General features: G+C 50.4%; 1 protein-coding gene across 11 annotated transcripts in view; it reads left to right on the top strand.

The window, feature by feature from the left end:
• Positions 1-16,436, top strand: part of KDM2B (lysine demethylase 2B) — a 124,095-nt gene that overhangs the window by 77,279 nt on the left and 30,380 nt on the right. For all 11 annotated transcript variants that reach the window (XM_037144407.2, XM_037144414.2, XM_037144416.2 and 8 more), the window contains one exon: positions 3,365-3,451. In XM_037144407.2, the coding sequence (XP_037000302.2) occupies positions 3,365-3,451 (87 nt within the window). The remainder of the gene's footprint in view (positions 1-3,364; positions 3,452-16,436) is intronic.

Here is a 16,436-nt window from a genome sequence, read left to right on the forward strand (position 1 = left end):
TTTAAAGGGTCAGGAAGCTAAGCTGATACTGTTATTATTTCAGACACGAGCCACTGTGGAATGAAAACAGGCCCATTTATGTTCAGGTTGGAGTGTGTGAAACCCATGACCTTGGGGTTAATCAGCTCCTGACCTTGGAACACACCTGCTCATTTAAGTTGCCCCTCCTGATTCTGGCTGTTTGCAAAAACAGAGTCGTAGAGCCCAGTCTGGCAGCTCTGTGGGCCTTTTAGAATCCTCACACCCCTGCTCGCTTCAGCGGAGCCAAAGGCAGAGCCAGACACGGGGGCGGGGTCCGTGGGCGGTCTGCAGCCTGCCCGGCTCCCACCCTGAGATGACCTAGAACTTGGAGACAGGGCCCCACTGGATTCAGCCTGGCCAGCACGGTCAGGCCACCAGTAGTTGCCGAGGCTCTCCTGCTGGGGCTTGATTAGTGAGCCCTGTGTTTCGTACTTTTGGCAGGGTGGGGGGTATGGGGTGGGTTGGGAGGAGGACAGAGAGGGTATAGAGGGTTGATTGGAGGGTGAATGAGATGGGCCTCTCACCTAAGGAGCTCCTAGTGTGATCCCCAAACTGTGTCCTCGGATTCCACTCCTGCGCCACCTCGGGAGAACAGAGCAGAGCCTCGGGGGGGCAGAGGGCTTGGTGCTGGTTGTCTGGGCAACTGTAGATCTGAAAAATGGTTAGGTTGACCCATGCCACTGAGCATTTTTTTTTTGGCCTAAAATTAACTTCTGGGTCCCTGCATCAAATTTATTATCCCTGCTAGTTAGGCAGTTAAACCAGTTTTTAAATCACCCTTTCACAACAAAAGAAACTTTAATTTCCCTGTGCTTGGAACTTGTAAAGTGGATAAATTCCACAGAGAACGGGGGCAGCTTATCCTAAAGGTGTAAGCCCAAAGGGGTTGGTCGACATCCATTGAGCATTTACCGCTTGCCCGGTAGCTTCTGTGTGTTGTGGTCCTCACTGCAACCTGGACAGGTGGGTGCCGTCACTACCCCGTTTCTTGGAGAAGGAAACAGACTCGGGGAGATATGACGACTTGCCCATGTCATAGAGCTAATAAGCCTTTAACGACGGTGCACTATGGCAAGGCTGGTGTGTTCGTGTCCTGTGACTGCCGTGACAAATGACCACACGCTTGGGGGATGGCAGCGACAGGAGTCTGTTCTCTGACAGTCCCAGAGGCCAGGAGTCAGACACGGAGGTGCCAGCAGGGCTGAGCTCCTCTGAAGGCTCTCGGGAAGGTCCTTCCGTGCTCTTCCAGCTTCTAGTGGTTCCTGGCGTCCCCTGGCTTGTCACAGCATCACTTCACCAAGTAATGTCACCTGTCACAGGTGTTGGGAGTCAGGACTTGAATATATACCTTTGTGAGAGACACTGTTCAACCCAGCAGGCACAAGAGGGCTGCCCTGGGAGACCCAAGGTGCACTGACATTCGGTTGCAGGGGTCCTTCCCTGTGGGGAGGGGGACCGCTCAGACTGCCAGGTTCCCCAGACCAGCCACCTGAGCCCCTCCCTGCCACATTCCTCTCCCTGTACCGGCCTGTAGCTGGTGATTCTTGATGCCTGCCTGGGCTGTATTATCACAGTGGTGGCATTTTAAGTCACAGTGTAGATGGAGATTCTAATTATTAGTGCCCCACCCCAGAGCCAGTGGGACCTGAACCCATTGTCAACGTGGGGAGAGACCCACCACACCCATGGTCCATGTTTATCTTACTCCGTCACAAACTGGGCAGTTTCCAGGAGAAGGGACCCTGGGGACCCAGATCTTTCTCCTTTTGAAAGCCCTGGGCTTCCCTAGTGAAGACTTGTAGGATGTAACCTGAAGGGCTCTGGGCTGGGGTGAGGACCCACGTTCCCAAGTCTCTGCTGCCCAGAGCACCAGGGAGTGTAGAAATGCTGGCAGAGCCTCGGGAAGCCAATGGCAACATTGCCTTCGGCACTATTTGTTTCTCAGAGATAATCTTCAGTTGAGTTATCCCGTCCTACAGCCTGTCACGGACAAATGGAAACAGGCTTTTCCTGAAGGCAGAGCCCACGCCGCCCCCTGGTGGCCACTGAGGGCATCGCGAGGCGGGGAATGGCTTCCTGTAGGAAGCCTGTCTGGGAACTCTGGTCTCCGAGGCCCACCCAGGCCTACGTACTAAGGAATACAATGTCTGTGGTGCATTTAAAAGCAATACTCAAACACGGAAACTGATGAAAAGTTGGTGGGCCTCGTATATCGTCAGGAATTGGCAATTCTGAATGATGGCTTCCCCTAGACTCAGGTGGTTCCCGCTGTCTCCCCAGCTCTTGGTAACCTCCCTCCGTGCCCCACCCGCATGAAGCGCCCTCCAGAGTTGAGTCATGTGCTTATTCTCGGTTCCCTTTCTGTTGTGTTTCTTTTGAGATGTGTACACGGTAGAAAGTTTGGTACATTGTATTTCACCTTTACTGTTGTGGCCTGAGCATCTAAAAAAGTGTTTTCTATTAATAGACTTTATGATTTTGAACAGTTTTACATTTGCAGAAAAAAATCAGCAGGTAGTACAGAGAGTTCCCATATACCTACACACACACACACATACTTCTCTCTCTCTTTTTTTTTTTAAGGTTTTGTTTATTTGTTTTTAGAGCTGGGAGAAGGGAGAAAGAGAGGGAGAGAAACATCAATGTGTGGTTGCTTCTCGCACACCTTCAGCTGGGGCCCTGGGCAGCGCAGGCCCGGATCCTGACTGGAAATGGAACTGGCTTCCTTTGGCTTTGGAGGACTTTGCTCAACCAAGTCAGGGCCAGTTTCCTCTCTTAGGAACATCTTACATTAGTATATTACACTTGTTACAATCAATGAACCAATATTGATACATTATTATTAACCGAAGTCCCTAGTTACTCGCTCATCTCCCCGCTCGTTATCTAATGTCCTTTATCTGTTCCCGGACCCCACCCAGGACACCCGATCACATTTACTCTCCGGTCTCTTTAGGCTGCTTTTGGCGGCGACCGTTCTCACACTTCCCCTGTTTTTTATTGACCTTCATGGATCTGAGGCGTACTGGTCAGGCATTTTGTAGAAAGTCTCTCATTGGGAATTCGTGGCTTTTTTTTTTTAAAGTTATTTACTGGAAGCTTACAATAGGTTAGCCATTGTGGGAGGCTTTGGGGATATACCCGTGGACCCAGACGAGTGTAAACAACATTTACAAATCGGTAACATGGACTTGGTTTCTTTTGAGTGTGTGGGTGGTGATGCCGTGGGGGAGGGGGGACACAGCTCTCAGGGGTTTGCCCACCGGCTTAGGTTTGGCCTCCAGGCCCCTTGAAAGACCTTCCCCCTACCCTGGGCTAATATGGCTCCTTTGTTTGGCCACAGAATGTCCTGAAGGAGCACGCTGACGACGACCCCAGTCTGGCTATCACTGGGGTCCCCGTAGTCACTTGGCCAAAGAAGACTCCAAAGGTAAGAGGCAGGTTGTCCGCAGCTGGAAGACTGTTGTCCTTGGCCCTTCCCATCTCCTGTAAGGTGAATTTTGGCACCTTTCCAGGGGGAATGCCTGGGAGAGGGCGTCCCAGTTGAGATGCTTTTGTGATTTGTTCATTGCAAGTTTGGTTTTTGAAAGGAATCCTTTTCACTGGTGCGGGAACTGCAGACAGTGACCCCTGGTGGTCACTCAGGAAATTGCGAATGATGCCTCACCTTTCCCTCTGATTAAAGGAATTTTCTTTCCCTTTTTCTTTCTCCACCTTCCTCCCTCAAGCCCCTGCATTCTTTCCTTCCTTTCTTTTTTTCCCAGCTGCTTCTTGGGCTGTTTTCTTCTCTTTTGAAAGTGATTTTTTTATCTTTGTAAATTAGATTAGTGTTCACCATAAAAAACTCTTATCAAACAGGAAAGGACTAAGGCACTAGGAGGGATACCAGTGACGTCTCTAGAACTTACCGGGAGCAGGTCGAGCTGCCCTAGGGCTCTACATCCGGTGTCTTATTTAGACCTGACAACCCCGTGGAGGAGACACTTGGGCCTCCTTTTGCAGATGAAGACACTGAGGCTGTAAATGGAGAAGTCCCTCATTAGGGTGCTTGGCCGGATGTGAAGGATGGCTTAGCGCACAGCAGACCCGACCCTTTTAATCGGCAGGGTGGTTTTTAACCAACCCACCTCAGAGCCCACCGTCCAGAGAAAACCAGTAACGTTTCGGTGTGTTTTTTCTGAAGGCTGTGCCGGGGTGGGATTTATAAGCAGCAGCTCGTCCATCTCCTGTCAGTCTGTGTAGACTAAGCTTCGCCACCTTTTTATTCCCTAAACCTCTGCACCTGAGGATGTTTTCATTGACCTTAGAGAGAAGGGAAGAAACATCAGTGTGAGAGAGCAACTTTGAGAGGTTGTCTCCCTATACAAGCTGACTGGGGATTGAACCAGCAACCCAGGTGTGTCCCCTGACCAGGAATCAAACCTGTAACCTTTTGGTGCAAGGGACAACGCTCCAACCAGCTGAGCCAAGTGGCCAGGGCTTCCCCGCTTTCTTAGGCAAGCTGTATAAGCTCCCAGAACCTTGCCTCCTTCCCTCATTTGTGAAAAGGGATCTTCTTTGAATGGTGGTTGTGAGGATTAAATGTCCTTCGGACAAGGACCGACCCGTGGTTGGTGCTCTCCAAATGTTAGGTGTAACTTAGCACCCTCCTCACTGATGCGTATTTGGCAAATTTCTGATTTTTTTTTTGGTCATTATGTGAAACACTGAGAGGAACATTCTAGATCCATGCTGTCCAGAATGGTAGCCACCAAGCCCTATGTGACTGTTGAGCACCTGAACCAGGGCGAGTATCTGAAACAGGGCAAGCTCAAGTTCAGTGCTGCGTCAGATACACAGCAGATTTCAAAGACTTACCCCAGAAAATAACAATGTAAAATATCTCATTAATTTAATTTTTTATGTGATTGCATGTTGAAGTTAGGGTTGCCAGATTTTTTAAAAGATGCTCATTTAAATTTGAATTTCAGATAAACAAGTAGAGTTTTTGGTATAAGTGTGTCCTGTAGGTTCCATGGGGTATAGTTATGCTAAAAAAGATTATTTACTGTTGCTCTGAAGTGTAATTGGGGTTACTTTATTTTTATTATTTGCTGAATCAGTCAGCCCTAAAAAAATAAATTGAGCAATCCTAGTTGACGTATGGGTTTAACAGACAGATTATTAATTTAATTTCACCTGTCTCCTCTTATCTTTTTAAATGTGGCTACAAAAATTTTTTTAAATCTAGCTCTGGCTGGTGTGGCTCAGTGGATTGAATGCTGGCCTATGAACCGAGAGGTTGCCGGTTCAATTCCCAGTCAGGGCATGTGCTTGGGTTGTGGGCCAGGTCCCCCAGTGAGGGCCTGTGAGAGGCAACCCATTGACGTATCTCTCACACATCAGTGTTTCTCTCTTTCTCCCTCCCTCCCCCTCTCTCTAAAAATAATAAGTAAAATTAAAAAAAATTTAAATCCATTTGTGGCTCACCTTCTACTTCTGCTTCCACCAGACGGTGATGTTTTAGGCCGTTCTTTTCCCTGTTGTTTATCTCCCTAGGGCACGTCCCTAAATGTGGGCCCGTTGGGAAGCAGGGCACCCATTCCTGGGGTGCTGAGGGCATGGGGTTCTCATGCTCTGGGAGGCGGAGGGCAGTTCATGTAGCAGAGGGAATGGAAAAGGGTTCGCCACCCCGTCTTCTGCCTTCCGTCCCCCTGTCCTTGGAATCGGACGGGGTTTTCGAGTTTGGCTTTCCCCGACGTGGCCGATAAATAGAAATGCCGTTTGTCAGACCACAGACCGTCCTCGCAGACACGGCACCTTGAGGCAACCTAGCCAGGCCCCACAGCGGCTCAGAACCTGCAGGGGAAACCGTGGCTTTGCCTCACTGCTTCCTGGGGGGCGGGATCAGGGTTTGCAGAATGTGCGCTTTTAAAGAGACAAGCTCACTACTGCCCCCTGCCCTCTCTGAATTCACGGAGAGGCCCACAGGAGCGTCCCCAGGCGAAATCACTCCAGGACTACACGTGCGCCCTGGCTTCTGGGCCTGAGACCCTTGGCCCACTCCTAGGGGGCTTACGGGCATTTTGTTTTTTGTTTTTAAAAATATCTTATTTATTTTTAGAGGGGAAGGGAGAGAGAAAGAGGGAAAGAAACATCGATGAGCAAGAGAAACACCCATTGGTTGCCTCTCGCACGCCCCCAGCTGGCTCCCTGGCCCACAACCCACGCATGTGCCCTGACTGGGAATTGAGCCAGTGACGTTTCAGTTTGCAGGACGATACCCAACCCACTGAGGCACACCAGTCATAGCTAGGCTTTTTTTTTTCCAAACCAGACCTCTGCCCCCCTTTCCTTCAAAGGCCTGGAAACAGGGAAGCTGGCTTCTGGGGGGAGTAGCCATTACTTCAGATTAAGATTCCCAAGGAGGGTCTGTTATAAGCGCTGGTCTGCACCCAAGCCCCACCTGGGCTGGTGTCAGCACCGGTGGGAGAAACTGGAGCCCTTAGGCCGGCGGGAAAGGGTGATGGGGAGGGAGAGGGAAGGACCTTCGACATTCAGCAACCCTTCTGGGGCACCAGTTTTACTTTCACAACACCTTATAATGAAACAAATATGTTTTGCATACCTCCCAGTCTCCCAGTTAGAGTGCACAGTGAGATTCTTTGGTGTATTGGAAATATCGAAGGAGTTGCACAGTCATCCCCACAATCTAACTTTAGGATATTTTCATACTCTCAATATGAGGCCCCCTCGGCAGTGGTTCCACCTCTGCAGCTGCCCTTTCTCCCAGCCGTCGCTGGTGTACTTACTTCCTGTCTCTGTGGGTTTTGCCTGCTCTGGACACTCACAGAAATGGAATCAGACAGTGTGCGGCCCTGGTGTCATTGGTTTCTTTCACTTAGCATAATATTTTTAAGCTTCATCCAAGTTGAACATGTATCAGTGTTTCATTTCTGTCTATGGCTAAGTCATATTCTATTAGATACACGTTACATTCTGTGTATCCATTCATCTGTTGACGGGCATTTAAAAAAAATGGATGTTAGAGAGAGGAAAGGGGAGAGAGAGAAACATCAATTTGTTGTTTAACTTAGTTATACACTCATTGGTTGATATTTATTTATTTTTAGAGAGGGAAGGGAAGGAGAAAGAGAGGGAGAAACGTCAATGTGTGGTTGCCTCTCACCTGCCCCCCACTGGGGACCTGGCCTGCTACCCAGGCATGTGCCCTGACTGCGAATCGAACCGGCAATTGTTTGGTTCACAGGCCTGCACTCAATCCACTTAGCTACATCAGCTAGGCCTCATTGGTTGATTTTTGTGTGTGCCCTGACCAGGGATTGAACCCACAACCTTGGCATATGAGGATGACACTCTAACCAGCTGAGCTACCTGGCCAGGGCTGTTGATGGGCACTTTGGAGCTGTTTCTATTTTGTAGCGACTGTGAATGGTGCTGCTATGCACATGCGTGTACAGGTTTCAGTGTGAGCCTGTGTCTTCGTTTGTCTTTTGGGTGGATGCCTGGGCTGATCAGACGGTGCCTCTATGTTTAACTTTTTAAGGGGCGGCTGGACGGTTGGCCGCGGTGGCTGTGCATTTCGCCTCCCACCCTATGTCCGAGGGTCCCAGCTTCTCCACGTCCTCACCCACACTTAGGGTCTGTGTTTTTGCTGAAAGCCTTGAGAGCCCAGTCTTTGCCTTTGTCGTTTAGTTTATGTTTCCTATCACTTCTTCGATGTGTATTGTCTGAGCTTGCGAGGGCTGCCACGACGGTAATTGCAGACTGTGTGGCCTCAACAACAGAAATTCATTTTCTCACACTGCCAGAGGGCAGGGGTCGGAGATCAGGTGTCAGTGGACCGGGTGCATTGCTTCCCAGGCCTGTCTTTGGCTTGTAGACTGCCACAGCCTGCTGTGTGTCCGCAGGGTCCTCCCTTTGGCTGTGTCTGTGTCCTTACAATGACACCAGTCACACTGAAGTAGCACCCTGCCCCAATGGCCCGGTTTTAACTTAGTTACGTCTTTAAAGATATTTCCAAATACAGTCACATTCGGAGGTACTGGGGCGCATGGATTCCAACATAGGAATTTGGTGGCGGTGGGGCACAGTGGAGCCCATAGCATTATGTTGTAAATTATCACTAGTTCAGAGTCACAAAAAGGTATAAACAATATAGCGATAATAATACCATCCACCACCACCACCACCGCAGTTGTAGAATAAATTATTGCCAGTACAGCCACAATCCCCTGGCTATCTCCCCTCGGTGTTACACACCAGTGTTTGGATGCGGTTTCCAGATCTTATTTAATCCTTACAAGGAGGCCAGGAGGTGGGTCGTCTCATCTGCAGGGCGCTGTGGCAGCGGGCACTCAGAGGTGCGCTGCCATGCTGGGGGCCACACGGCTGCGAGCAGTAAGGCGCTTTTGTCGCCAGATGTGTTTCCGTGCTCTCAGGAACTCAATGAAACGTGGCGGAGGGGAGGGGGAGCGGAGGCCGGGTGCTCTATTTATGCATTTCCTGGCCCGTGGGGTTAAAAAGTGAAGGAGAGCGGAAGGAGTGAGTAAAGGACTGGGTGCCCGGGCCGCCCGGGGTCTCCTGATTCCCAGGTTTGCGGGCGGCCACCCCTCCGTTTCGTGCAGGTTGGGTTGAGAGATCAAGGGTGGCCACTGAGGCCGTCAGGATGCGAGGTGGGGAGCGGCACTGGGTCTGGGTCAGGTTACTCCACGAGTAATTAATGATAAGTGATGACCAGCCAGCAACGCTTTGATCTCCCACCTTGGCTCCCCGAGAACGAGGTCCTTTCCTGGAACTGATTAGGTGCCGGGAGGCCATTTCTGACGTGGCGTCTTTCAAATCAAAGGTGCTACCGAACCGCCATCCGTCACCATCCACTCGACTGGCTGTTTTCACCAGTGGTACCGGATTTGTTTGATCCGTCTACACTCTGTCCACTTCCTTTCATGACCAGGTGGTGGGATTCTGGGGGCCTGTCTGTGACCTTAGAACCAAGCCGAGGGAACTGAGCTTATTTGAAGCCTGACCTCTGAACTCAGGAGCAAGTAGACCTATTCACCAGCCAGATGATGCTACTTGGCCAGCTTGCCGGTTCATTCATAGGAAGGGGGAGGCTGAGCTCTGGTCACATGTGGAAAGCAAGCCTTTTGGAAAGCGAGCCTGTTGAAGCATCCTGGGGTTTTTGTTTTTTTAGATTTTATTGATTTTATTTTTAGACAGAGGGGAAGGGAAGGAGGAAAAAAGGCATAAAAACATTAACATGTATTTGCCTCTAGTGCACCCCCTACTGGGGGTCTGGCCAGCAACCCAGACAGGTGCCTATACTGGGAACTGAACCAGTGACCTTTCCGTTTGCAGGCCGGTGCTCAATCCACGGAGCCACACCAGCCAGGGCAGCATCCTGCTTCTTAATCCATTATCTCTAGTGGCCAAAGATGGCTGCCACTTGAATTTCAATTACTGGCAATCTTATTGGCGTGTGGGGGCCGAGTGGCTGGAGTGTAGATGAAGAAGTAGCGTGGCAGGGAACGTGGGAGCAGTCCTCCTCCGCAGTTACTGGAGCAGCTTCTTTACGAGGCTGTTACAGGGCCACCTAGGAACCAGGGGAGGAAGCGAGACACACTCACACACACTCACACACACACACACACCTGACGTGTGCGTCACCCTCGGTTCTGCTGTGTTTCTGTTCCCCTTCCACCACGGTTGGTCATTTCGATCTGGGGGCCTGATGGCCTCTCCCTGAAGGAGAGGCACAGAATTCAGTTGGTGTAAGAGGCCCCCACGTACTTCCTGTTTGTCCTCTGCTCCGATTCCTGTCACCGCCGGAGTAATGACGTTGGTGGTGTACAGTTGAGGAGGAAGAAGACAAGGAGGAAGAGGACTACTGTTTATGGCGAGTGCTCAGGGCCACGTGGTCTCCTAGACAGTGAGTGTGGCCCAGTGAGGGGTTTAAAAAATACAGCTTCCTGGGCCCCAGCTCAGATACTGTGATTTGGTAGGTTTGGCATGGGGCCTGGGAACCTGCACTTTCTAAATGCTTCACAGTTAATTCTCATCCACGACCAGGGTGAACTCTGGGCTCAGGTGTACCTGGAGGTCGAATCCTGGCTGTGCCACTTTCTAGTTGGGTGTTCGTGGGCCAGTCTGAGCCTCAGTTTACTCATCTGTAAAAGGGGCCAATAATGCCTTTCCTACGAATGCTGTCTATAAAGTACCTCAGTAGTGGGCTATCCATCAGCGATGGCAATTATAGCTTTTTGAAATTATGGTTTGTAAGCAAATGATACAACCCTGACTCTGCCCTCCCAGAAGGCGGGTGTGTTCCTCAGTAGAAATAGAGGACAAAGAAGGAAGAGCCGGGAGCAGGGAAGGGGGGGGGGCGGAAACTTTAGAGACATTTCCCACTATTGTTGGCTCGTGATAAAACTTAATCTCCAGCAAGACCCCCAAGCTGCTTCACTTCCCTGAAGGGGTCACAGGCTGTGCCGAAATGGCTGGCGTTTCCTATGAGGGGGCTGGTTTCAGAAAGTGCTACTTTCTCCCTTCCTCACCCAGGCTACGGTTGTGTAGAATGTGCCCCTGGGGGTGGAGGCCGCTGAGGCCACCACCTCCCCCAGGGCCGGGTAGGAGGGTGCAGGAAAAGCCTCAGGACAGGTCAGCCTCTGAGGGTGGCACCGGTGACACGCAGCAGCAGGGAGCGGGGTGCAGTGAGGGAAGTGACTGAAATCCCATCTGGGGCCCTTGTCTGGAACCCCCTGTGTGTCCTAAGTGACAGCGAGGGCTTTTGTGGAGTTTGGAGTGCGGCTGGTGCCCCTGAGCTCATCAGATACCTTTGCTACAAGCTGGCCCACAGAAGGCGGCCCCCTTGATCTGAACAAAGTTGTTTACGCCAACGGCAGAAGAATCCGGTGTCTCAGGGGCAACACCATTTCTTTACAAGCTGGGACCGAGGTCTCTGGCCGGCTTCTGTGAGATCCGATTCCAGAGTTTGTCAGTGGCTGAACTGAATGACAAGCCTGCCCTTGCAGCTACCCGAAACCCCCCTCTTACTGGAGGGGACTGAAGCCAGGAAGGGGAAGTTGGTGGTCACACCAGATGGGAGGGCGGGGCAGGACCGGACGGCAACGGCTTCACCTGCCGGCTTTGGTGCGAGCTCCTGCCATCTCCTTCCTGAGTCTTCCCATCGCCTTCCGTGTGTCTGTTTGCGAATTTCCTCTTTTCCTGAGGACACCAGTCATCGGATTAGGGCCCTAATGACCACATTTTAACTTAATCGCCTCTGTCATGACCCCATATCTAAATATGATTGCATTCTGGGTGTAGGATTCACCCACGTGGATTTGGGGGAAAATGCAGTCTAGCCCAGAAACCTGATATCAAACCTTCCATGGCTCTCTGTTTGTCTTTTTTTTTTTTTTTTTAAGATTTTATTTATTTTTATCTTTAGACAGAGGGGAAGGGAGGGAGAAAGAGAGACAGAAACATCAATGTGTGGTTGCCTCTCACGTGGCCACCACTGGGGACCTGGCCCTCAACCCAGGCATGCGCCCCAACGGGGCACTAAACAGGCGACCCGCTGGTTGCCAGCCCACACTCAATCCAATGAGCCACACCAGCCAGGCCTCTCTGTCTTCTTTAAGTCACCTCCCAAATCTCTATCCTGGCCCGAGTACCCAAGTCTCCAACTGGAACTCCGCCTTAGGATCTGGCAATGGCTTGTTTCCCTTCTGGGCCTGGCAGGGAGGCCGAGTTACACCCTTTTCCATTCCCTTGGGGCCTGGGTCTGTGCTCATACTGTACCTCTCTTTGAGAATGCCCTTATTTCCCCACGTACAAATTCGCCCCGTCTGCACCCGGCCGATTTCCTTCTTTACCAGGAGGCCTCCCGATCTGGGTGTCTTCCACTGGCACCCTCATGTCCAGCCTGCTCTGTGGGCTCCCTCGGAGACCGAAGGGCGTCCTGCTCTGTCTGGCTTCTGGTTGGGCTCAGCCATTGGGAGGGACCAGCAGGAGGTGGGAACATGGGAGGAGAGAGGGGCCAGGGTGTTCGTTTCCCCCACTTTCTTGCTGGTTGATGGTTTCCTTCCACTGAGGACCATGACTCCTATTCCATGGCCTTCTCCAGCTTTTCTCTGTTTCTGGTAACTGTTCCCATCCCTAGCCCTTTGGCCAAAGGGAGGTAACAGCTTGTCACTGTCTCTAGGTTCAGGGTGCATTGCCTGGCCATAGGGTTAGAGTTGGCTGCTCTCACCCCACCTAACGCTCTGTAATTGAGCCTGTGGGAGGGAGCCGGGGTGCCATCCATTTCCTGCCAAGATCCTGGCAACACACTCCCCCACTTCTGTCTCCACTGGATGCCCACATTCTACTCTGACTGTTGTCGCGTGTCCGTCCTAAGCCCCCAACTAGTTTCTTGAGACTGGAGCTCGCCTATCGATTTTTCCCCTCGTCTGTTTTAGCATCCTGTCAGGTATGGTTGGTCCCAGGTAGCAAGGGACCAGGAAATGCTTATTCAATGAATGGGCTTGATAGCAAGGTCTTCCCAGAGCTTCTGAAAGATGAAGTTGTGTTTGGTTATCTTTAGTCCTTTGGTTCTCCAGATGCCTCTGAGTCCTCTCTTCCGTGAGAATAAGGATCTCTCCTGGCTGTAACTTTTGTGTCCCAGTCCCAGGCAACTGTAGAAAGGACGCTAAATAAAAGCATCCTGAGAAGGGCCACAGGGATGCCCAATGTGCGGCCCAACACCAAATCGTGAATTTACTTAAAACATTATGAGGTGTGTGTGTGTGTGTGTGTGTGTGTGTGTGTGTGATTACATGTTGCAATGTCTTTAATGTGTGGCCCAGGTCCAGTGTGTCCCAGAGACGCCAACTTTGGGCACCCCTTAGGGCCCAGGCCTTTCTGTCCCCCAGACTTGGGCATCCCCCTTTGCCTGCAGACCGAGAGGGATCCTGTCTCACCTGGAGATTTTCAGCTGTCATCTGTGTTGTTGTGCAACCGCTTGATCGGAACTTGAAGACAGCGCTCGACTGAAATAACCTGCAATTAAAATCAGCAGCCCCGGATTTCTCTCTTGGGCTATAACCTGCTCAGCCGTCTGCGTAACTAATGCCAACGACAAGTTCTTGGAAAGCAATTGCTGTGTTGAGAGCTCCTGCCTTCGGTGGAGCAGTTAGAGAGCCGGGCAGGCACTGCGAGGGGGGCTGCGTGCCGTCATCACGGGCGTATTTCTGGAACAGCAGCCTGTCCTTCGGACTTCTCTTTTTGTCACATGCCATCGGATGTTGTCCCATTGTAAAGGAGGACACCTGGTCACTGGCACTGGGAGTGAGTTGTCATGTTCCCCCCCCCCCCGTCCGGAATTTGACTTCATTAGAGAGATGGATGCGTGTTCTGCCCACTGGTGTCAGATCATCTTTCTCCGCGTCCAGGTGCTCCCGAGACCAAAGCACGAGTAGGGGGACTGTTGGCGTTGTTTAATTTTGCTTTGTGTTACACAGGTGGGAAGGGCAAGTGTCTTTGTAGGGACAAAGAACGTAGGTGGGCACACCTGAAACTAATACAAAATAATACGGAACGTGAACTGTAATTGAAAAATGAGATTAAAAAAAATAGCGGGAAGTGGAACCCAGAGTAGAACCTGCTCTAACACACCGACCTTCCCCACCCATGAATGCAAGTGACTAAGGAAAGCAGTTTGCAAGAGCTCAGAGATCATTTTACTTATAAAAATGATTGGGGGGGGACTATTTAGGTTCATTGCTGTCTCTGTTGATGCTGGTGGGCCAATATGGGGGGAGGGGACCCCGGTATGGGGACCACTGTGGGAGGTTTGTTAGCTTGGGTGTTCCCAGTTGATTGGTTCTTCTAGGCAAGGGTCCTCATTCTTTATATTTATTTTCATCACTTTTTAAAAAAGATTTTATTTATTTATCTTTAGAGGGGAAGGGAAGGAGAGAGGGAGAGAAATATCAATGTTGCCTTTGCCTCTCTTTCGTCCCCTGCTGGGAACTGGCCTGCAACCCAGGCATGTGCCCTGACTGGGAATCAGACCGGTGACCCTTTGCTTCACAGGACCGTGCTCAATCTATTGAGCTACACTGGCCAGGGCTCGTCACTGTTTTTTAAATGGTAGAAAAGTAACATAGAGTTGACCATTTTAACCATTTTTAGGTGGGCAATTCAGTGGCATTAAGGGCAGTCACGCTGCTGTGCCACCATCACCGCCACCCGTCTGCAGAATTTTTTCATCGAAACCCCATTAAACAGCAACTCCCCCCATTCCTGGCCTCCTCTGTCCAGGCCCTGGTGTCCCCACCCTACTTTCTGTCTCTATGAATGTGACGGCTCCGAGGACCCTGAAGAAGTGAAGTCACACGGTATTTGTCTTTCTGTGTGGCTTATTTCACTCAGAATAATGTCTTCGCGGTTCATCCACGTCAGAATTCTCTTCCTTTTTGCGGCTGAATCATATTCCATTGTGTGGCTAGACCCCATTTGCGGTTGTATTTTGTTTTCTTAAATCCTCACCTGAGGATATGTTTTTATTGGTTTTTTTTTTTAGAGAGAGAGGGGAAAGGGGAGAGAAAGAGAGAAATACCAATGTGAGAGAAAAACGCCCATTGTTTGTCTATCATATGTGCCCTGACCAGGGATTGAACCCACAACCTTAGATATGTACCCTGACCGGGAATCAAACCCACGACCTTTCGGTGTACGGGATGACACGCCAACCCATCGAGCCACCGGCCAGGGTGACGGTCCATGTTTTGCGTTTCCATTCATCTGTTGGTAGACGCTGGCTTGCTTCCATCTTTGTTGTAAATAATGCTGCTAGGATCACGGGAGTGCAAACATACGTTCGAGCCCTTACTTTCTGTCCTTTCGGGCATCAGCCCAGAAATGGGACTGCTGGGTCAGATGGGGGTCGTGTGCCCAGTGTTTGAGGGACCGCCACCCCCATTTCCCACAGCAGCAGCACAGTTTCACATTCCCAACCCCCAGAAAGGCTCCCGTGTCTCCACATCCTGGTGAACACTTGGTATCTTCTGTCTGATTTTTTTTAATAGCCATTTTAATGGCTGTTATTTCTGTTTAACTCACTTCATTTTTTAGGCTGAAGTATCATTTAGAAAATCACAGACATAGCAGCTCTACCCCTAAATGCTCAACGCTTACATCTCTGAAAAAGAAGATTTTATACGTGGCCAGAATAACATGATTACCCCTTAAAAAATGTCATCATTCTTTAATACCACCTAATGCCTGGTCATCCTGGTCATCCTGAGATTTCCCAGGTCCTTCTTTGTAGCTGCATTGCCCAGACCAGGCCCAGCCCGGGACCACACGCCGAATCTGTTTATAATTCGCTCTTTTTTATCTAGACCTTTCTCAGGACGATGCTTTGTAGAGAAGCTGGGGGAAGCGTGCGGAAGTCCTGCTCAATTGATGCGGGTGTCTCTTTGCTTTCTTGCGGTGTCTTTTCGCTCTTCCCCTCTCTCTGTTGGAATTTCTATAAACTGAACAGTAAATCTAAAGGCTCGGTTAGATTAAAGTTAAACAACATGGCGATTAAGGCGGTTGCGGCCTGATTCTTCAAACTCACTTATGTTTGTCCATCTTTCCTCTGTAGAATGATCTGGAAGGGGATGCGTTGGCCCCTCACTTCCATTCACAAATGGTTTCAACATCGGCTGATCGATCTTCCCCGGATCAGTAGTTGTGTCGGGAGGCAGAGTAAAGCGTTATCATCCCTCCCATGCGAGATCACTCCAATTCTTTCCCAGAGGTTTCCCTCATCCACGCATTTCCTCCCAAAAGGGCTGGTTGCCTGCTTCTTCCCCTTTCAAGACCAATTTTCAAAAAGGAGCCTGCTTTGTGGCAGCTTCCAGTGGTGACAGACGAGTTTTGTCAGGTTTTTTTCTATTCTGAGTGTCATGATAAACTCATGGATTTTCATAGATCTAGGGGGATTTCAAAGGCAAATTGGCCCGCTGGAGGTAAGCCATTTTTAAAAGAAAAGCAGGAACAGTTAAACGAAGGGAGGCCCGTGGCGGCCTGGTCTGTGGGAGTGTGTGTGTTCCCCCATCCCTCCGCCCAGCCACACCCACCTGTGAGCGTTTCATTGTCAGGCCTGCATCCCTGAGTGAGAGGCCTTCAGGTTTTGTCTGAGCCCATCAGGGATTGTCGGCAGCTCACTGAAAAGTTGGCTCAGCTCTCCCCTTGGTTTGATTTGTTTCAACATGCCCCACGGTTTAGGGCCAACGGTCCCAACCAGGTGACCTTTTAGGGATAGAAACTAAGATCACTGTCATATAATTGTGCGTGTGTGTGTGTGTGTGTGTGTGTATACAGTCGGGTATATATATTTTTTCATTCGGGTAAAAATCACATAATATAAAAGTACCCAT

This window comes from Artibeus jamaicensis, unplaced genomic scaffold (genome assembly GCF_021234435.1).
Source record: "Artibeus jamaicensis isolate MK-2021 breed Jamaican fruit bat unplaced genomic scaffold, CSHL_Jam_final contig_525, whole genome shotgun sequence".
In the NCBI taxonomy this organism is placed as follows: Eukaryota; Metazoa; Chordata; class Mammalia; order Chiroptera; family Phyllostomidae; genus Artibeus; species Artibeus jamaicensis.